Raw genomic sequence first — 23919 nt, 5'->3', positions numbered from 1 at the left:
TATTTCACTAGGAGGGTGGTGAAGCACTGGAATGGGTTACCTGGGGAAGTGATGGAATCTCCATCCTTAGAGGTTTTTAAGTCCCAGCTTGACAAAGCCCTGGCTGGGATCATTTGGTTGGGGTTGGTCCTGCTTTGAGCAGAGGGTTGGATTAGATAACCTCCTGAAGTTTCTTCCAACCCTAATCTTCTATGATTCTATGATTATAAACTAAATGGAATGTTAGAGAGGATTCAAACCATCCGAGAGGCTAACATACAGATTGTTCATTCTCTAGAATATGTTCTCTATTCCCCTGGGATAATCCCAGGAACAAAATCCTCTGGGGGGGTTGTAGTTTTCATGTTTTAATAGTAATGACAAATTTGGTACAGAGATTTTCTTAGTTCATTAATGACCAGATTCAGTTGCTGACTCTTTCAGCTGGTCATTATTCTTCAAGAGACACCCTGTTATTGCTTAATTAATACTGAATTGAAATGACAAGCCCCTGGAAGCATATTTGACATCCACTTAAATGCCAAATAAATTCCTTGTGATCAGTCTTGTTACACTGAATGCTAGCTTGGATGGGCCCTTGCAAAACTGAGGGTGTTAAATACTATTTTAAAAATCAGATTAGTAAACAGTAAAAAGAAAAGTATTAACACAAAAATGATGCGGGTGCAATAAGCTTATTGTCCGTAAACACCTGGATCTAGATCACAAGTGAAAATGAAGCTGGTGGTCTCTCAATCTTGTTCTAAATCCTGGTCATTAATTCATATCACAAAGCTACCAGGCAAAAATATATGAAGAGCAGTCCCTGTTCAGAAGTGACACAGCCTGGAATAGGAGGGGCTTTGATGTCTGACTAGAAAAAGTATTTGCAGAGCTGCATGGAAAAGTTTGCCTCAAAACTGCTCACATTTTGTCTGGCTCTCTTCACTGCACTCTGAACCTAATTCTACAGGTGCTGCATGCTTGTGGTCCCATTGAATAAACAGGATTTTCAGTATCAGGCAGTATAATTTATGAAGAATAATTCAAAATTTAAACAAACAAACATACTCAGCCAGTATGGTGGGGATTCTCAGCCTCTTTTTTTTTTAATTATTTTAAATGCGGACTTTTCTCTTAATAGAGAAAATGTCTCATGCGTAACTTCATGATTGTGAATTCCACCTGCCTTGCCATGTGCAATCACATAACATCCTTGTGTTAACTACAATGACTGCATATATGGGAAAATATTAGCAAAGCATTTACGGTCCAGTTTCCCATTGACTTCAATGGGAGCAGAGTTAGGCCAACGCTGCATGTTTCTGAAATCCCACCAGTAACATATTTTTAGATACTTAATGTGATGTATATGCTGGAACTTTTGGTAATATTTACCAAACTTTTACTGGTAATTCATAGTAGATGCTGGTCAAAAGAGTTTTATATTATTTATTTTCTTATGCTGAAATACAAAACAATGGTCACAGGCAGATACTCAGAGACTTGGGTAGAAGAGAAAAGCTTCATAACAGCTGGTACTGAAAGACTGAGTTCCAAACACACAAGCTTCTATCACTTGAGTTAAAAGAGAATCAATTAGTAGACAGGATTTTATCCTGTGTATGTCCTCCATGAGGGGGCACTGGTACCCATAAACAATGCCAGTATATTACAGAAGCATATAAGAAAGCTTACTACTTGTGTCCAGTGGGAACATTAATTTAATAACTCAAGGAAATTAGAAAGCCAATATTTCATATCTTTTAGTCCAAAAGCCCTTTTGAAAACAGCAGAGGACATAATGATGGAAATGTATTTCTTTTTACAGAATTGTAAAGAAAGTAGTAAATAAAAACGGGATATTTTCTCTTACTGTGTTTGTGATATAAGCCCCAATCCTGAACAGATTTACACACATGCTTAACTTTACTACACTGGACACATTGTGTAAAGTTAAGCATGTGCATAGATCTATGCATGACCAGAGTGGATTCCAAATTGTGATTTCTAACAGAGCTACTCAAACATTCTGGTACTGGGCAAAGCAGAGGGGAAAAACAGGAGTGTGGTTATGTGTGGGAAATACCTACTCAAAAATGAAATTAACTCTGTCACATTTAATTTTTGTTATAAATAATATTTTGTAGGTGTTCCAGCTGCATTAGAACAGCAAGCTAGGTATTTCAGATTTCAGACCATCTGCTACCTACTACATATTCAAATCAGCTGCAAGACTGGTACCTTTAACTACAAGAGTAGAGCGCTATTCAGTTGCTTATTTTTAAATAAAACAATCTTCAACAAAAATTGAGATTAAAAAAAGCCACCCACCTAAACAAACAAATTGGAATCATGACAATTATGCTTTTCCATTGGTGGATTCTATGGTTTAATCATTGACATTTTATTTTTCTCTTTGTTTTTCATCATCTTTTTTCTTAAAAGAAAAAAATAAGTACCAGCTAATGAACCATATGAAGAAAAAAAGCAGCTAAACTGAAGACTAATTTTAGTATAAGTTCTTTAAAGTAAGTACAGAAAAATTGAATATGATTTAAAATGCTGAAATATCACTTGCCAAGTTGCCAGGATCTCTTTGTATATAGCTTATGCAACTGAATATATCAACCTACTGAAGTTAAAATGGAAAAATAAACCAATTTTTCTATTGGTTTAGTACCATTAACTCATCATATAATTCAAAACTCACTGAATGTATGTGACAAGATCCATACCTATTTAGTGGGCTATCCTGTTAAAAGACCATATTTCTTCGTGTGCAGATAGAGTCTTTTAGCTGAAGGCATTTATTAAATATTAATGATATCCTTTTCAAGGAATTCTAGTGATGTTTAAGTAAATATTTGCTTGTTTACATTCACAGTAGTGTTTTAAAGAACAATAAAATTGCACATGGCACATAATAAAATGGCTTCCCCTTCATCAGTTGGCAGTTGATTAGTAACTCTTGCTGGAACAAGAAATGAGTAAGACAGGTGGTGACTCCTGACTGGAGATCAATAAAAGGGCCACTAGCCAGTAGCTAATTGAGCTTTAGTTACCTCTAATTTTAGCTATGTGGGAGCATTTAAGAAGGGGCATTTAAAGGGTAAAACAGCAGCTTGGGACAGATACATGAAGGCGTATTTGTATGACACAGGTGAAGTGATACGAAAACAACAGTCACCGTGCAGCGAGGAAGTTCAAAGATATCAGTAAGAGGGCTGCATTCAGAGATTGAGACTACAAAACATCCAGTGATTTTAGAACTTTTTCTTAAATCTTCCCAGTACCGCACAATGTAAAATTTCCAAAAGTGAGCATATGCCGAACATGAGATGACCTTGTGTTCCATGGAAGTAATGACCAGCCAGGAAATAGGTTGCACAGATGTGGGAAAAAAGTAAGAAGGACGGCGCCTATTTCATGATCTGAGGGGTTATTGTTTTCCCAGGATACTGATAAGTCTGGGGCTCCAGATAGCCTATACAAAAAGTAAACTGGTATCTTCCTGTATGGAATTTCTAGAATGGCGGTTCAGAGTTGTTCATTGGAAAGGACCATACTGTTGAATTTGTATTGTTTTAAAAACAAGTCTATATTAATAATATTGCAGCTTTCCATTGTTTTGGGAAGAGGAGTATGTGGTAGTGGTGGCTAATGTATGATGAATGTATGTATGGCTGCACAGATGGTGTAGATGGGAGGCTTCACCTTCCTTGACTATGGCATGCTGTTCCAGGAAAGAGGACTTCTGGGAAGAGATGGGTCCTCTTGATAAAGTAGGGAAGAGTAGCACCATTCACCAACTCAACAACCTAATTAGAGAGGGCTATAAATTAGGTTCAAAGGGGGCAGGTGACAAAAGCCTACAGGTCAACATAAAAAAACAGTAATCTTAACAGAAATCTAGATGTTGGGGGATGGAAAACTACAATAGAGTAGTAGGAGCAACCAGAAGGAAATCACTGGGGGGATTTGCTCAGCATCAGACGTGTCTATACATAAATGCAAGGAGTATGGAGAACAAACAGGAAGAACTGGAAGAACTAATACATAAGCTAAAATATGACTTAATTGGTATCACAGAGACTTGGTGGGATAAATCTCATGACTGGAATATTGGAAGCTTGTTCAGGAAGGAAAAAAGGGATGAGGTATGGCATATACATCAAGAATACAGACACTTATTCTAAGGTCCAGAAGGAGGTAAGAGGCAGTTGTAAGTCTCTGAGAAAAAATAAAAGGGGAAAAACAGAGGTGATGTTACGGTAGATGGTAGTGGTGGGTGAGTGAGGTTATTATAGACTACCAAATCAGAAAGAAGAGGTGGAGAAGGCATTTCTAGAACAAATAGAAATATCCAAAATGTAAGACCTGGTAGTAATGGGAGACTTCAATTACCCAGACATTTGTTGAAAAATACTCTGGCAAAACACAAAATTTCCAGTAAGTTCTTGGAATGTATTGGGGACAACTTATTCTTTCAGAAGGTGGAGGAAGTAACCAGGAGACAACCATTTTAGACTTGATTGTGACCAACAGGGAGGAACTAGCTACATTGTGGAAGGCAATTTAGGTGAAAGTTATCATGAAATGACAGATTTCATAAATCTAAGGATAGAAAGGAGTGGGAGCAACAGAATAAGGCAATAGACTATAAAAAAGCAGACTTTAACAAACTGAGAGAATTGGTAGGTAAGGTCCCAGGGGAAGAAAATGTAGGGGACAAAGGAGTTAAGGAGAGGTGGCAGTTTCTCAAGGAGACAATATTAAAAAGGCACAACTGCAAACTATACCGATGCGAAGGGAAGATTGGAAGAATAGTAAGAGGCCAATTCGGGTGCATCAAGAGCTCTTTAATGACTTGCAAATCAAAAAGGAATCCTATAAAAAGGGGAAACATGGACAAATTGCTGAGGAGGACTATTAGGGACAAAAAAGGCTAAGTCACAAAATGTATTACACCTAGCCAAGGACATAAAAGAAGAGGTTCTTTAAATACATTGGGAGCCAGAGAAAGATGAAGGAAAGTGTACGTCTTCTACTTACTGGGGAAGGAGAGCTAATAACTGATGACATCAAGAAGGCTGAGGTTTTTAATGCCTATTTTGCTTCAGTCTTCAGCAGGACTACTATGTCCAAATCTGGGTGCCACATTTTAGGAAAGATGTAAATAAATTGGAGAGAGTCCAAAGTATAGCAACAAAAATTATAAAAGGTTTAGAAAACCTAACCTATGAGGAAAAGTTAAAAAAAAACTGGCCATGTTTAGTCTTAAGAAAAGAAGACTGAGGGACCTGATAACAATCTTCAAATATATTAAGGGCTCTTATAAAGAGGATGGGGATCAACTGTTCTCCATTTCCACTGAAGGTAGGACAAGCAGTAGCAGGCTTAATCTTCAGCAAGAGAGCTTTAGGTTAGATATTAGGACAAATGTTCTAACTATACGAGTAGTTAAGTTCTGGCGTAGGCTTCCAAGGGAGGTTGTGAAATCCCATCATTGGAGGTTTTTAAGAATAGGTTTGACAAATATATGTCAGGCATGGTCTAGGTTTACTTGGTCCTGTCTCATTGTAGGGCTCTGGAGTTAATGACCTCTCAAGGTCCCTTACAGCCCTACATTTCTGTGATTCTATGATACTGACTGATGGGAACCACTAATGGGGGCAGAATTGTTACTGAGCTGAGCAAAATTCAGAATTTCCTTTCCATAAGAAATTCCATCATTTCAACATTTGTTTTCATCTTGAAACTGGCCAAAAAAGTCAAAATGCCAACATTCCAAAAGAAATTGATTGGAAATGTCAAAACATTTTGTTTAGACAATTTTGATCAAAATGAAACATTTTGACATTCCTGATACTGACGTGTTTCATTTTGGTTTGTTGAAATGCATTTCAACATCAAATTGCATTTCCCTGTTGCCTTATGGGAAATGTATTTCTGCTCCCACCCATTCTCTCAAGGCTCCATGGCCAGATTCTCTCTTTCAGGAAGCACTAAAAATCATGACTCCCATGATGCACTATGAGAGGAAATATAAGTCACTTTTCCCCCCTGTGTCTCAGTTTCTCCATCTGTAAAATGGAAATTATGATGCTGAAATAAATGACCTCCTTTGTCAAGGGCGTTGTGATGTATTGATGAAAAGCATTATATAAGAGGCTATTAATTATTATTAATTATTATTATTGTTATTATTTGTTTGTTATCATGGGAGATGTAGTCATTCAGGGAGTCTGGTCCATGGGAGGGAATGGGGGCCAGAACTACAACTCTCAATGCATCATAAATAAATGCAGTATAATGCTTTTTGAACTGATTTAAAACTAAGTGTTTTGGGTCCTCTTTAAAAGAGAAAGGAAGTATTCTAATTCAGGTCAAACTGAGCCAAATGAAATATATTATTTCAATTTTCCCAACAGAAAATCAATCTTTTTGGCAAAATCAAAATTTTCGGTAGAAAATTGAAATTCTGCAAAAACTACCTTTTATGTCGGAATGATTTGTGATGGAAAATTCCTGACCATCTTTATTTAGTAGTATTATGGTAGCACCTGAAGGCCCCCAACAGAGATCAGGCCCTCATTGTGTGAGGCAGTGTATATACACATAGTAACAGACAGTCCCTGCCTCAGAGAAATTACTGTTGAAATAGGTATGATAGATGGGGAATCAGAGGCACAGAGAAGTGAAGTGACTTGCCAAAAGTCACACAGCAGGTCAGGGCAGACAATAGACATCAAGTCTCCACCCTGCCTCTCTGATGGGCAGTGAGTGGCAGGTGGGATTATAGGAGAAGAGTGAGCAGGAAGCCCTGTGTGAGAAGGTTTAGAGGATAACAAAGGTAATAAATAAGGAACTGGGACTGGAGGCTTGGGAGTCAATGAGAGTGGAGAATTAGTGTTTGTCAAAGAACACAGAACAACCGGAAGTAGAGGCTTTGTCTGTAGTGGAGGAAACCCTAGAGGTCAGTGGCCCAAAAATGTAGAAAGCAATAGAGGGTCCTGTGGCACCTTTAAGACTAACAGAAGTATTGGGAGCATAAGCTTTCGTGGGTAAGAACCTCACTTCTTCAGATGCAAGTAATGGAAATTTCCAGAGGCAGGTATAAATCAGTATGGAGATAACGAGGTTAGTTCAATCAGGGAGGGTGAGGTGCTCTGCTAGCAGTTGAGGTGTGAACACCAAGGGAGGAGAAACTGCTTCTGTAGTTGGATAGCCATTCATAGTCTTTGTTTAATACTGATCTGATGGTGTCAAATCAGTGAAGTGTTCAACCTCCCTGACCACACAATAGCAGATGTAAAGGTAGCCATCTTACAGCAAAAAAACTTCAGGACCAGACTCCAAAGAGAAACTTCTGAGCTCCAGTTCATTTGCAAATTTGACACCATCAGATCAGGATAAAATAAATAAAGCACAAACCGTGAGTGACAATGAAACTAACTTGCAGAAACATGAACCCTAAAAATAACAACAATATAGAAAACAAAGTACGTATCATTTCCTATTTAAGCACCATTGACTTCCTAGAAGTCTGAATCTCCACCTAGAAGTGAACTTTAGTAGATCATAAACTGTAAAGAGCAAATAATTTCTTTGGCATAAAACAAATTTACACAGCTTTAGCTGAAACCAGTATAAAGTTAGTACTTTAATTGGCATTAAATCTAAAAAAACCTTGTGTGCCAAATTAAACTCCCCAATGTCAGACGTTAATGGTAAGCTGGTAAAGCTCCTCACAAGCATCTGCCATTTTGAGGGGCCTGTATTTCTGTGGAGACTCAAAAAATTAAAGAAGCCAAGCAATTTCTATCTTGAGCAAGCAACGAACTACAGGAAAATTGTGTATGTTACATCAGAGAGCTTTACTTTGAGGAAAAGAGCATAAGATCTCTCCCTACAATCTTTTATGCTTCACTTCAAGTACTTTGCATTAATGAGCTGAGCAACTCTTGAAAGCGAGAGGCGACCGCGAGTGCTATGCAGTAACACCCTAGTCAAATAGCTGCAAAATAATCCTATATATAATCTGAAATTATTTCAATTTTTGACATTTAAATAGTTGTTGCAGTTTCGGTAAATTGCAACTGCTGGGAAAAGGAGCAATATATATTTGTTTTCAACAATGTCTGATGTATCACTGTCTAGTTTTGTTTTGTTTTTTAAACTCAAGACAACGCACCACTAAGCACTGGGCAATGATATGTCATACAAGTAACATGTGTGAGACACATTTCTAATGCAAAACTCAAGTCCCCTTGTTTTGTGTCAGTAATACTTCTACTGTATGCATTGTAGCACTTAAGACATGGGGAACTAGCATATCAGTGCTGGAAAAAATGTATCACGAAATTATTCAGATGTGATATTTTTCATGTCAGAAGCGAAAATCAGGATTACTGCTGAAATGGGGAGAGATTCTTGGAATGAATGGGTATTTAAAAACTGCACAGATTTATATAAAATAAGAGAACATTTTGTACCATACCTCTGACCTTACATTTTATACACCCAAATATTCATCAATGATTATCTGTCTTTTACCAGAGCAAAATGGCATAAAATTACCCTTCTACTGATAATGTTTACATTAATCAATATTAGGTATAATGGCAGTTTCACATAAATCAAATGAGGTGTATGAAAACATCTAGTATTTTATGTTACATTAAACACATATTCACAAAATAAGTTTTAAACTAATGCATATATAATGCAGGTGTAAAATCCCCTGTATCTTTTTCTATGGCTCAAAATAAAATAATAATAATAATAATAATAAAATAATAATATCATTCCCTTCCCACCTTATGATACTTGGTGAGCTGAACCAACACTGAAATATAGGACAATTTAAATATACCATCTAAGAAAAAGATTCATTAGAATGCATTTATTAACATAATTTTATTAAATTGCTTTAATGACAGAAACTTTACTAGAGAAAATCTGAAAAGCTATAGAGTGTACATAAAGATATACAGTTTGATGAGAGCTATATCTCACAGTTGATATATTTTTTAGCCAAAATACACTTGTATCTGTTTTTCATAACGAATATATTTCTTTTAAATGTCTCCAATCTTATTTTTGTTTTTATTTTTTAAACTATTTTTATTGCAACACCAAATATCTGGCCTGGAACTGTAATAGTGACTGTTCTCTCCTCCACCCCCCCCTCCCCGCCCCCCCGCGGCGCACTCAGTTCTATCAGACACTGTTTTGTTTAAATACTAACTAGCACAGCACTGTGGATTTAAAATCAAATAAAATAATATTCATTTCTCATGGTGCTGTTGGTTTCCCTTATGAACTGCGTTTCTTGTAGACTGAAAGCTCAGAATCTTAAAAGAGATTCTGTTCTGCAGACCAAAGTTCTCAGTGGGAGACAAGGGAGAGGGGTCAGTCAAGGAGTCAAAAAACAAAACAGACATAAAACACACTTGCGATCCTCAGCTTTAGATATCATCAGAAAGTGGGAATAAAAAGCAGAAACACATGGCACATTGAGAATACTGTATCACTTATGGCTTATAACCAAAGCAGCAATTAAACACCTTTTATCAGTCCGTAAAATGCCTTCCTTTTTTAAGAATTCAGAGAGACACACACACACACAAAGACAAATCCTTTCTGAGCAGCAATGAAAACTTAATAACCTACCATTTTCTTTGCACTCTTCAGGAGGTTTAGCCTTTTTCGCAAGTCGTGGATCCAGCCATGATGTTGTCTTTGTGTTATGGCTGAAAAGAAAAGAGATCACTCTGAGCAGACACATACTGAAAGGAATCAAGTTTATTCCTTAAGAAAAAAAGGGTTAGTCCAACAAAATTGCAATCGATACACTTAATTTGCTTACTGGTTCTAAGTAGCCCTGAAGGAGGTGTAAGAGTAATTGTGCAAGGCAGCTGTAAATTTGGCAACCTCAGCTCCCTGTCCTCAAAGCAGCTATTTTTATTAAAATCAACTAGAATGTTGCCAAGTTAACCTCATTGAAAATGCAGAACTCATCCAGAGCAAAAGGAATTTATTACAAATACAGTGTTCTCTAGTTGAATGAGTGAGGTTGACAGGATTCCATACCATCCTCAGAGTTTTTGGATAGAATTATTTTCATCTTAAACCTGTCCTTTTCAAACATACGTGTTTGTTATTTCTTAACAGCCATGCTGGCAAGGCATTGCAAAAATGATGCAAATTATAGTGTGCTCCTGCAAAGTCTACATTTTCTAACAGAGTGATTAATGACACTTTGTTTAACCAACCTTTATCTATTCCATATCTAATTCTTCTACCACGATAAGATGTATTTTGCACAAGCTGAATGAATCATGTGGCTATTTTGCTATATTCAGAATAGATCTTTCAGGAATCAGCAATGAAATAGTCTCTGAACTGGTACAAATTGTTTTCCAGGAGAGTATTTTGCCAAATGAATTGACACACAGAGCATCTAATCAGAGTTAAAACAAGCTTTTTTAATGTATACCCTTTCCACTTCCTTTTGAATTTGGAGCCAAATAAAAAATACAATGCCAAGAAAGGAAGGCTATAAAATGGGAAGGAGATGTAACAATTATTCTCATATTTGCACAGGTGCCTGTCTTCTAACACTGACATCCCTTTCTAAGGCATGTTTTATTTATCTAACACATCCTAGGAGGCTGCTCACTTTGTACAGTTTTATATATTACTGAATTATTTAGATTATTAATATAACATTTGCTGTCTAATTTAAAATGTATTTAAAGCACTTGTTGTAAATGTTAGTGAAAAGTAGACAGAACCAGGCAGCCAGTCAAAAATTGATCTGGATACATTTTGTAATTTATCAATTACTGGTATTGATTTATATACATAGTGAGATCTGGTCCAGTGGTATGATCCTTCCATTAAGCATAAGAAAGTCCTGCTTTCTAATCCCTACTCCTATCCTGACTACCTATGTACTCTTGGGTATGTCAATTCTCCTCTTTGCCTTGATTTCACCAATAATAATAAGGCCAATTTTCAAATTTGGACGCCTGAAGTAGCCACTTAAATTTGTATTCAGGCATTTAAATACCCATTTTAGGCATTGGGAGCAGGTGGCTTTCCTACCCTACACCAAAACACAGTCTACAGATGTTGAATAGAGTAAAGTCCCACCCTCCTCTGGGTTGTGGCTTTATTTATGTAGAAATTAATAATAATAAAGTAACTTCCAACCCAAGCCTTCAGCCCATACTTCAAATCATCTGTGGCTAGGGTTCTTCCCTGAGGACTGTTCTGCCTAGAGCTTCTCTAGAACCACTCCCACCTGCCTGTAAGCTAGGGTAGGGATAGTGAGCCCCACTTGCTACAGTGAGTCAGCAGGAATCCACCAGCACTTTCCTTCAGGCTTCCTCGAATAATAATAAATAGCTCTTATATAACACTTTCATCAGTAGATTAAAGCACTTTGCAAAGAAAGTCAGTATCACCACCCCCATTTTACAGATAGGAAAAACTGAGGCACATAGCTGTGAAGTGACTCCCCTAAAGTCACCCAGCAGCAGAGCCAGAAATAGAACTAAGAACTCCAGAGTCCCAGTTGAGTGGTCTATCCACTTTGCCTCAGCCTAGAGCAACTTAAGAACTCTCCAACATGTTACCAAATCTATATGATGAGTTGATGCATCATTTAACTACACATTTAAGTCAATGCTCATAGTAGGTGTCTAAAATGGGTTTTTATTTAGGCACCAAAAAGGACATTTAGGTCCCAAATTTAGGCACCTGAGTTTGAAAACTGAGAGCAATATTACTATTTAAAGTGTGAACTAGTGACTTGCATTTTCCAAGGATTTTGTTAGATCTAAGAAATTAACCAGAAAACAGTTAAGTACTGTTCCAACATAGGTGTAACTTTCCTAAAGACTCAACTTCTCCTTGTTTGTAAGCTGTGGCCAGGATAAGCAGTTAATAATCTAATTAAAACACCAAAACCTAACCAGTAAGCATAGCAAACAATAGGAGAGAAAGAGGAAGGCAGAACAAGGGCATTATATTAATATACATAACAACACTAATATCACACTGTTACACAAACTATGTGCACACATTAATGTTGCTGAACCATTAAAACCCTTTTAAAATTATTCTTAATATCAGCTATCCACACTGCCACTCATACTAACCATCAGTGGTCAGCTGGCTTCTTGCAGGTGTCGTAACAGATGCGAGTCCCGCGGACAGATTTGAAAGAGAAGGTAGTGGTTTTACAGATTAGTTCAGATTAGTCCATTTATACAGGGCAGCTTGAGAGGAAATGCAAAGGCAATTGAGAAAATGCACAAACAGGCATTCAAGGCTGGTATCACTGACTGAGTGAAAGGGGTGAGGTGATGCAGTAAAAGCATCCAGAAAGAAATATAGCTGCAGTGCAATTAACATTTTTCCCTGGCTTCTCTTCGGTTATTCAGCAAAGAACCCTACTTCATCACTGGAAGGCATGCTCAGAAAGTCTCCCCTACATCATTTCCATGAGCCTGATTACTGTATGTTGTAACTGAACTGAAAGGCAGGTGTAGAATTCCTGAACAAAATTACATCTCTGCTACTGAGGGCAAGATTCCCCCTTGAAATCAAAAGCAGCTTCTTAAAGCCAAAAGCCATGGAAAGAGTTTCGATGTCAAAGTTCCCATAGGCTTTTACACTATGCTATGCCCCCGGAACATGGTAGTAGGGAAAGATTTTAATTCATCCTAATTTGTTTACCAGTGTACAAGGGAGAAATTGTGCAGAAGCCTAGAGTCTATGTACGTAGAAGTCTGTGAATCTGCTGAATAATGCCTAAAATACAAAATGAAAGTAGCTAAACCTAATAATGTAGCCAAAAATCAATTACATAATTATTGCTGTTTTAACTGAAATTGCCAATACTATGTACTAGTGGGCTATAGAAATGTTTTATTATAACCAAAGTATGATATTAACACAGGAAAATTATGAAGTTTCATGCAAAAATTATTCTCCATATGGCTTATGTGGAATGAAAGGAAGGACTGTCCACTGGTTAGGGTGCCAGCCTGGAACTCAGAAGACCTTGGTTCAATTCCCCACTCTGCTACCGACCTCTTGTATGACCTTAGACTCTTTGTGCTCCTGTTCCCCAGCTGTAAAATGTGGATAATAGCACTTTCCTACCTCACCAGAGTATTGTAAGGATAAATACATTTCAGAGTATGAGGTACTCAGACACTGTAATAATGGGGGCCATATATGTGCCTATGATAGAGTGACAGAAATAGATGGTAGAACTCTGTCTATTTTCAGGAGTGTGGAGGGCACAACACAAAATCTACTACCGCACTTGGCACCACTAAACCTAAGACTGGTCTATACCTAAAACTTAGGTTGACCTAGCTACGTTGCTATATAGTAAAGCTGACCTAGGCCCCAGTGCAGACCTAATAGTACCTCTTGGAGAAGTGGATTTACTAGAGCAATGGAAGAAGCCCTTCCATTGTTGGAGAAAGTGTCTACACTACACTACATTACAATGTCACAGCTGTACTGTAATGTAGCACAGCTGCACCACTGTAGAGTTTCTAGTGTAGATATACGATACCTCTAGATATCAAAGGTGAATGGTGCCATAAGATATACATACACAGGAATACTAATAGTGCTCTCTATCTAGAAGGAGATTGAAGTATCCTGTTACCGCTAGGGTGGTGTCCTGGAGCGGGCAGCAATGCAATACAGCAGTGTGAACATTACTGCTGCTCATGCTGATGTGGCAGCTGTAGGGCTATCCATTTTCACATAACCTGAGCCCATTTAAAAACAAAATTTACTGCATGCTGAAAATGTACATAGAAATGTTCAGCTTGGGACCAAGTTACAACTTTTGAGAAAAACTGCTCTGCACAGGGGTTGAGGTTCACCTCTCGGTGCAGCAGAAAAGCAGGAAAATGCACATAGAAGCATTAGATGCCCATTACTGAGGCACAACAGGCTGCCTAGCTAATGTTACTATGTGTGCCAGTGTCCTCAGATATTGGACACTGAGGGCCAGATTTCTGAAGCTATGCAGTCACCTAAAGATACAGATAGGCAGCTTGTGAGATTTTCAAAAGTACCTAAGTCCTTAACTCCCATAGGAGTTAGGCTTCTACGTGCTTTTGAAAATCCCACTGGGTGCCTATCTGCATCTTTGGGAGCCTAAATACCTTCAAAAATCTGGCCTCAACAATGCATTTCCTAATTTTTGTGGATATGTGCAAGACACCGCACTATTTTAGTGTCGTTTTTGTTTGATGAAATAGCATTAGCAATCTGTCAGTTTCAAGCGCTTTGACAGATTCAATCTCTTGTATTAAGAGAGACTTCAGACAATCTTCTGAAACATTTCTGAAAGGAATATGGGCCGTGGTTTCCAAGAGTAATTGTCTTTAATGTCTCTTGAAAACACCATAAATTAATTGCAAACGGTGGCTCTCTCCAGCTATGTAATTTGCATGTTATTGTGAAATGCCTTATGAAAGGGATATTTGCCAGTATATAGTTCAAGACAGCTGAGAGACAGATCACATATGGGTTTTTCAATGTACTGCACAGCATTCAAGAAGGTCCACAATGTAAAAGTTCAGGCAAAGGAGAACATATGAGACAGACAGAGATCCAATATCCCACTGTATTTCTTCTGCCTTTTTGATTTTTTGTTCTAAATGCTCAGCCTTTTACTCATATCTCAGGCAGAGCTCTGGATGTGTAACATTTTTCAGCTGGATTAATACTGATTTCAAGCAGTTTAGTTAAGATATGTGCAGGTACAGTGACAGGAAAATAGGGCTCTAGAATTGCAATTTTGTAGTCCCTCTTCTCTTGGCTGTAATCAGGGGGGAAAGTAACGTAAAGGACTTACCAGTACGCCGGAGTACTGAGCGGTGGCGTGGCCTCAACCGGAAGAGGCGTGGCCTCAACCGGAAGAGGCATGGCCTCAACCGGAAAAGATTGCAAGATTTAAAGCCCTGGGGCTCTGGCTGGGAGCCCCAGGGCCTTTAAATCACCCCAGAGCTACCAGCTGCAGAGGCGGCTGGGAGCCCCAAGGCTCAGAGGCGAATTAAAGGGCCTGGTGCTCCGGCCGCTGCAGGGAGCCCCGGGCCCTTTAAAGCGCCGCCGAACGTTTCCTCAATTTTAGTAAATTCGCCAGTGGCAGGACAGTCACTGGGTACAAGGAAATGGCCTTGGAGAGAATAAGTCAAGGGTGGCTTGTCTTAGTTTCCTACTATGAGTTATATTAGGGCCCCAAGATCAGTAGCGGCATATGATCATACTATGCTTGATAGGAAACTCATCAATTCAGTGTGGCATGTAAATATTGTACAAGAATAACGGGAGCCTAGGAATCAATCTCAGAGGAGCCTGATGATGCAGAACTCTCCAGGAGACGATGGTGATACTGGTACAGACAGGCCTCATTCACAGATAGAAGGGGAGCCCTGTCTCCTGATGTGCACCGTAGAGATGCACTGTAAAAAAGAGCTACGGGGAAAGGTCCTGAGGAGGTTTGTATCATCATTTGGGGTGGCAGAAAGAACCTAATCACCTCAGTTTTCCAGGTCCCAGTTCAGCAAAGCACTCAAGCATTCTCATTTAAAAATACATGCTTAGGGATTTACTGAATAGTGGTAGATTTATGCATTTACTTAAAGTTAAGAATGAGATTAAATGCTTTGCTGAATTGGGGCTTTACAGAGCTTTTAATATTGTTGTATTTATTTTAATAAGGCACCAGTGGGCATTGTTTACAAATGATCCAAAGGAGACAGTGCCTATTGACCTTTGCCTATTGCACCTATTGACAGTGCAAGGTTCATCTCTTCTCTTAAGCATTTGCTTCACTGGAGGGCTAAAGGATTTTTTGTAACAGCTTTTTGGACGAGAGGAAAATTGAAAAAACATTATAAATTAAATTTATGGAGATATCCTATCTCCTAGAACTGGAAGGGACCTTGAAAGGTCATTGAGTCCAGCCCCCTGCCTTCACTAGCAGGACCAAGTACTGATTTTGCCCCAGACCCCTAAGTGGCCCCCTCAAGGATTGAACTCACAACCCTGGGTTTAGCAGGCTATCCCTCCCCCCCTTAGATGATTATGACTTGTGCGTGCAAACTGAGACGGGTCACACTCATCAGTTCTGTTTAAAGTGGGAGAAAAGAGGCAGAACTGGAGACTTCTGTTGGAATGTGCTATTTACAAATAGCCATTTTAATTATTGCATGTTCTTGTTATCATATATTCTAAATAAAAATAAATGCAGGGGATTGACTCCTGTTTAGATGCCTATGTTTGAATATTTGGATGTATATATAAAAGGGAGGCTGTAAGGGAGCACCAAGAACTGTGTGTGAATTGCTCCTCATAACAAATATTGGTGAGCATCACATGGAGGTATGTGTTTCCTGTTTTTTCTCTTAGCCTATCAATGTTAACTCACCTAGGCAAACACACAGTCACGCACCTATTTCAAAAATGGAAACAAACCAACCAACCTATGTATGCTCTACAGAAGTATCACTGAACCATCCTGAGAACTTTGTGTCTGAAATGTCTTGTCTACTTAGACCTAGGGGAAGAGACAGCGCCTTCCAATGTGTTTTGTATGGTGTTAAACTGGCCATCCGTGATTAACAATAATAAAGTATACAGATAGTTATCCTTCTTTTTATCAAATTGCTTTTGCTTCCCTTCTAAGTCTGCCACGTTCATTCCAATGGGAGTGTTTTGCTATACGAACTTGCTTAAAAATTTAGTTAGGTTAGTTTGAGGAGAACTTAGGAAAATATTCTCCCCTTGAAATCTAAATCCTCTGGGTATACCTGGGAAAGCTAAAGAAACTGAGATCACTTACTGCTTGGAGTCCTTGGAGTTTAAATGAACAATTCACAAAAACCTCAAATGTAGCAGGAATAGAAACTGCACAGTAATGACATTTTTTTCCACCTAGTGTGATTTACATTTTAAAATGTCTGTTTTTATCTATAATTTAATAATCATGATATGGTGTTTACCACTCTTTGGGGAGATGGTGTTAAACAAATAGGTTTTTGTTGTCTTTTTATCTTTCTGTTTTTCACTAAAGCAAACGGAGCCTCTTTTATGCCATTAACCAAACTGACTCATAAACAAAGAGGCAATTTAACGGCATCTCCACAGCATGGCATCTAAGCTTAACCCTGTGAAATCTGAACAATATGAAGAACCAAATGATCAAAGAGATCGCATTTAGTTCAGGACCTAGCAAATAATCTTACATTTTGGAGGCTGAGCAATTCTGTATTCTAACACTTACATTATTCAAAAATATATCTTAATTTTTTGCACATATTTATTGCACTCTTTTTATCCAGTCTGTACCTCTGATTTCTCGGCTTAATGTAACATAGACTGGCGCAAGTGAAAGATGGTGATTGCTACAACTGTTGTATAAACCATCACATTTTCAGTAAAGAAAGGAAGCTGCACCATCAAAAGAATTTATGGGTAGGCTTTGCTTTATAAACAGCAGAGTTATTTGCATTCACTTTATTTCTTGTGAAATATATGTTTGTTTTCAACTGAATTGATTCCTGTAGTTCTTATCACTGTAGCAACTTGGTGTTTTCGTTACAAAAAATAACATACATAAATCATACAGCTTTTCTTGCACAGGGTTAAAAAATAGATACACATTATACAGTTCCACAGTGGCTTCTATCAAAGCATTAAAAATGTGCAAAAAAAATTACATATGTGCATGGGGAAAGAATCAGACGCATGTTTGAGCTACCCCTCAGGAAAGCTCCTATATGCTCTATTTGGGGGAAGTTACTATGTTTATTATTTTTTCTTGAATACGCATATTTTGCCCTTTTCAGCAAAGATCACTTGTGTTTCAACAATTTCTGCTCTTTTCAGACTTGCATACTCTTGAGGCTATCTAGAGTGTTAGTCATGTTATTAGCACATACAGAAGTGTAAGAAGTGCAAGCTTTATTTAGTTTGGTGATTTTATACATTTTATGAAAACATCATCGCAAAATTGTCTCTAAAATAAGAATCTGAAAAGAATGTTAAACCATCCTAGAGGCCACAGTAATAGAAATAATAAGTAACAATAATATAAAGTGAAGTTTTTTTATATTGTTTGTAAAGTTATATTGCTTGCAAACCCCTCTTAAAGTAGGCATATATGTTACCATTTCTTTTCTGAGTGGGGCTGTCATTTGGGGACATAGTGATTTTTCCTCTCTGTTTCTTGTGAACTGCAGCGGCAGTCAAAAAAGTGTTAGGAACCAGCAGGAAAGGGATAGGTAATAAGACAAAAAATATCATATGCCACTATATAAATCCACAGTACACCCACACCTTTAATACCGCATGTAGCTATGGTCACCCCATCTGACAAAAGATATGTTAGAATTGGAAAAAGTGCAGAGAAGGGCAAAGAAAATGGTTAGGGATATGGAACAACTTCCATATAAGGAGGGATTAAAAAGACTGGGACAGTTCAGCTTGGAAAAGAGATGATTAAGGGGGGGATATGATACAGTCTATAAAATCATGAATGACATGGAGAAAGTGAATAGGGAAGTGTTATTTACCTCTTCACATAACACAAGAACTAGGAGTCACATGAAATTAATAGGCAGTAGGTTTAAATCAAACATAAGGAAGTGCTTCTTCACACAACACACAGCCGACCTGTGGAATTTGTTGCCATGGGATGTTGTGAAGATCCAAAGTATTATTAGACTGTGACCTGCTCTTGAACAAAAAAGCTAACATTTCCTGTTGGGATGAGTTGCAAACAGTTCTATGTGAGGAACACCCAGGTTTGAAAAATGAGTCTTAATATATCTGGCCAGAGAGACCACTTGTGGTCTCTGCCGAAAGATCTGCTCAAGTGGTCTGCCAGACACTTCTGGACACCTGGAAGGTGGGACCTTTGAGGTGAATAATGATCATTATAAAAAACTGCCAAAGCTGCATCACCTCCTGACAGAGACAATTCAATCTGTCTCTCCTTTCTGTTAACACAGAGCATTGCTGCTGTGTTGGCCATAAGAACAAATAGAGTCTTTCCCTTGATGAGGGGAAGGAAAGCCCAATAGGCTAGATGAATGGCTCTCAAATCTCTTATGATTATGTGAAGAGCTAAATCTTGGCCAGATAAGAGACTTTAGGTCCAAAGATTCCCCAGAAGGGATCCCCAACCCACAGAAGAAGCATCTGTAACCAGTCAATGTGGGTGGTGGTGGGGGGTCGAAGGGAACTCCCACATGTGCATTGGTTGGGTTCATCCACCAATTCAAAGACTCCTGTGGATACGTGAACCAGCATGTCCAGTGGGTTGACTAATCAGGGAATACACTGAGCTCACCGAGCTCTGCAACTTCCTGAGATGAAGTCTGGCATGCCGAACCACATATGTCCATGAGGCTATGTGCCCTAGAAGTCTGAGGCAGTTCTTTACAATCATGGCAGGATGAGCCTTCAGGTCTAATGAAATGGCTAACAGTCTGGAATCTGACTTGCAGGAGGAAAGCCTGGCTACTGTAGAAGCCAAGACCGGTCTTATAAACTCTATCCTCTGAACAGTGGAGAAGACTAACTTGTCTTCATTGATCAGCAGACCCAAAACTATGAAGAGGGACTGGATCTTGATCACACTGAAGTCTACCTGGCTTTTGGCCCAAACTCTCACCAACTAGTTGTCCAGGTATGGAAATACTTGTACTCCTGTTTTTCTTAGGAAAACGCAGCCACCACTGCCATGCATTTTGTAACTACTGGTGGGGCCACAGATAAGCCAAAGGGCCAGACTGTAAACTAAAAATGGGAGTCATTGACCATAAGCCTGAGGAATTTCCTGTGGCTTTTATGGATAGTCACAGGGAAATATACCTCCCTCAAGTCAAGGGCAGCAAACCAGTCACTGGGATCCAGAAGGGAATAATGGATGCCAGAGTGATCATTCAAATTACATTTTCTTTATATATTTGTTCAGTTCTCACATGTCTAATGTGGATCTGAGACCTCCTTTTTTTCTTTTGGCATTAGGAAGTAGCATGAATAAAACCCTTTCCCTCTGTGGAGAGGAGGGACCTCCTCGGTGGCTCCCAACAGGAGGAGAGCCTGGACATCCCAAGTGAGGCCTCCTTGTGAGAATATGGTCTCTGAAGAGGAATGGGGAAGAGAGGTGGGGAAGGGAGGATAGAAACATGTCAAATAGTGTATACCAATTTCACAATGCTTAGGAACCACTGATCTGGTAATATGGGTCCAAGCACATTGGGATAATCTGTTGGAAAAAACAAGAATAGAAGAAACAGGCATAAGGCAAGTTGGTAAGCTGTCCTCAACAAGGCAGTGAAATGGACTGCTTGGCATTTCCAGGCTGTCTAGAAGAACTTTATGAAGACAAACAATGAGGAGGTGGTAGTTTCCTCCTATGACGTTTCCCTTTCTTCCCAGACTGACTCAGTTTCCTAGGCAGAAAGGACGGGTAATGGTGGAATGACTGAGGGTGGAATTGCTTCTCTTTAAGGAGTGGAGTGTAAATCTCCAATGACTTTAACACAGCCCTGGAGTCCTTAAAACTGTGAAACTAGTCATCAGTCTGCTGAGAAAAGAGGGTTGGTCCCTCAAAAGAGAGATCCTGGATAGTCTGTTGGATCTCCTGTGGAAGACCCCAGACCGGAAACCATGAAAAAATGGTTATTAACCTTTCATGACTGTTGTTCTTTGAGATGTGTTGCATATGTTCATTCCACTCTTGATATGCGTGCACCCTGCACACAATTGACAGAACATTTTCCATCAGTGGTACCCATTGAGGCAGGTTGAGTGCCTCTGTTGCCATGCACCAGCGAAACAGCTATAAAGGGCCCAGATGACCCTGAGCCTCCTCAGTTCCTTCTTTCCGGATAACTCAGATGTAAGGAGTAGGAGGGTGGGTCGTGCAATGGACACGTGCAACACATCTTAAAGAACAACAGTTACAAAAGGTTAGTAATATTTTTTTCTTCAAGTGTTTGCACATGTGCATTCCACTCTTGGTGACACTCAAGCAGTAATATAGACAGTGGGATCAGAGTTTATGTACACACAGACAGTAGTACAGCTTGACCAAATTTGGCATCATCCCTAGAGTATGGGGTGATAGCATAATAGAAGGCAAAAGTTTGACCCAATGACCAGGTTGCTGCTTTACAAATCTCCTGGATAGGGACCTGCGTGAGGAATGCCACTGAGGTTGCTTGTGATCTTGCGGACTGAGCAGTCAGCTTGTCAGTCAGAGAACTGCCTGCCAGATCATAACAGACAGTGATACAGGAAGTTATCCAAGATTGAGTTCTTTCAAAAGAGACTGAAAGACCTTTCATTCTGTCTGCTATGGCTCTGAACAGCTGGGTGGATTGCCAAAAAAGTTTGGTCCTGTCTACGTAGAACGCCAGTGCTCTTCTAATGTCCAATGTGTGTAGCAGTAGCCTGTCCCTATTTGTGTATAATTTTGGGTAAAATAAAGGTAACTATATTGATTGGTTGATATGAAAATTTGGTACTACTTTAGAGAGAAAATTCAGATGAGGGTGTAAGTATACCTTATTTTTAAAGAAAACTGTATACAATGGTTTGGATGTCAGGGCACACAGTTCAGTGATCCTTCTGGCAGAGATGATAGCTATTAGGAAAACCACCTTCCACAAAAGGTGTAGTAAGTAGCACATTGCTAAAGGCTCAAATGGTGATCCCATAAGTTTCAACAAGACCAAGTTCAAGTCCCATGGGGAAACAGGTTCCCTTATTTGTGGGTACAACTTTTTGAGGCTCTAAAGGAATATGATTTTCATATCATTAGAAAATATTGAACAGTTATCCATGTGAGGATAGAAAGACGATATTGCTGCCAGGTGAACCTTTATAGAGGAAATTGTTAAGCCTTGTTGCTTCAGGTGCAACAGATATTCTAGTATGTGTTGAATTGAGGACTCTGGTTTGACAACCCCAAATAGAGAATCGTCTCAATTTTGACAGGTAGGCAGCCCTGGTCGAGGGCTTTCTACTACTTAGTAAGACATCGCAAACGTGCTCTGAGCAAGCCTGCTCCTTGGGATTTAGCCATGTAACTTCCAGGCTGTTAAATGGAGGGTCTGCAGGTTCAGGTGGAGCAGCCAATTGTAGTCTTGGGAGACCAAATCCAGGTGCAACAGGAGTGAGACTGGAGTTGCCAATGAAAGGTCCAGTACAGTAGAAAACCAGTGTTGGTGGGGCCACACTCAGGCTATTAATATAACCTGGGTGTGAGCCTGCTTGATCTTTAGTAGCACTCTGTGTTGTAGTGGGATTTGGGGGAAAGTGTATTAGAGCTGTTCTGTCTAGGGTAGCAGGAAGACATCTGTAATGGAGCCTGGACTGAGGCCGTGCATGGAGTAGAATTGATGACATTTTCTAATGGACTTGTTTGCAAACAGATCTATCTGGGGAGTCCATCACCATTGGAAAATGCATCTGGCTACATTCGGGCAGAAAGACCACTTGTGTTGACTTGAAAATGACCTGCTCAGGCAGTCTGTTAACTTGTCTATATATCTGGAAGGTAAGAGGCCTCAAGGTTGATAGAATGGAACATTCCTGCTTCCTGACAAAAGAGTGATGAGCGAGCTCCTCCCTGATTGTTGAGGTAAAACATTGCTGAGGTGTTGTCTGTGACACTGTGACAACAAGCAGACCCCCCCGCCCCCGATATGATGTAGGAAGGCCTGGCAGGTAAGACAAATTATTCTGAGTTCTCTGAGGTTTATATGAAGAATGAGATCCCTTGAGGACCATAGACCCTGAATTCAGAGGGGCCCCAGGCGAGCTCCCCACTCTAGAGCCAATGCATCCGAGACCAGAGTCAAAGATTGAGGGTGCAGGAAAGAAATGTCTGCACAAACTTTGAGAGGGTTCAGTAAAATTATAACCCACAAAGGTACTGTGAGCACAGGTACTGTGTGCCCAGATGATGAAGGCTTGGAGAGTAAACTGAGGCCAGCCACATCTAGAGGAGCCTAAGGTGCAGCCTCGCATGTTGTACTACATATGTGCATGAGGCCATGTGCCCCAGGAGCCTCATACAGCTTCGGGTTGTTGTGATTGGATGAGTCTTGAGGTGCCTATCTGAAAACCCTGAGAAGCCACATAATATTTGCACTCTGCCCTTTTAGAGGTGGGGAAAGGGATGCCATAGTGCCTAAACTGGATCCACAGTAACCTCATTTAGAGGTGAGGTCACTCTGGAAGGACCTGCTGTGGCCAGAATGTCAACCAGGCAATGTGATTTCTTTCTCCACCTGTATTCCCAGGTTTAAGGCAACCCATGCTAACAATTCTCAGTGTGCTTTATAGTCACCTGGGTGAGGGAAAGGTCCCTTGCTGAGACTGCCTTGTCAGGGGAGGATGAAGAGAGGGCCAGAACTGGTTGGGGTTGCTCTTCCTCCATTTCTTGACCCACAGGGTCCTGCTGAGCTGGCTCAGGAATGGGTGCTGCCTGGTGCGTGGGTGCTGCATGTGTCTGCAAGGCCACTGACTAGGAGTGCCCAAAATACGATCTGGAAACCAAGGGAAAGCTCCATCCATTCCAAAAAGGGCACTGGGCAGTTACCTGGCCAGCCACCCAATGATACTCCTAAGGAAGGGTCCTGGTAGGATAGTAATGTCTCAGGGAGGAGACAGTGAAAGGAGCTCGGAGGCTGGGAGCTGGAGTACCCAAACTCTGATTCAGCAGAAGACAACTCACCTTCCGCTGACAACAGAGGTGCCGTTCCAGACAGTGCTGGTGGTTGGTGCCAAGCTGGAGAGGCATGCAGAGTGGCGAGCATCACTTGTTTCCCCTTTGACAGTACTGAAGGGTCAGCCATCTGAGGTAATTGG

General features: G+C 39.8%; 1 protein-coding gene across 9 annotated transcripts in view; it reads right to left on the bottom strand.

The window, feature by feature from the left end:
• Positions 1-23919, bottom strand: part of MAGI2 (membrane associated guanylate kinase, WW and PDZ domain containing 2) — a 1106753-nt gene that overhangs the window by 335572 nt on the left and 747262 nt on the right. For all 9 annotated transcript variants that reach the window (XM_065555069.1, XM_042859399.2, XM_065554827.1 and 6 more), the window contains exon 6: positions 9658-9737. In XM_065555069.1, coding sequence (XP_065411141.1) covers positions 9658-9737 — 80 coding nt within the window. The remainder of the gene's footprint in view (positions 1-9657; positions 9738-23919) is intronic.

This window comes from Chrysemys picta, chromosome 1 (assembly GCF_011386835.1).
Source record: "Chrysemys picta bellii isolate R12L10 chromosome 1, ASM1138683v2, whole genome shotgun sequence".
Taxonomy (NCBI): domain Eukaryota; kingdom Metazoa; phylum Chordata; order Testudines; family Emydidae; genus Chrysemys; species Chrysemys picta.
The sequence above is the reverse complement of the archived record's forward strand: the minus strand, read 5'-3'. Positions and strand labels throughout refer to the sequence as shown.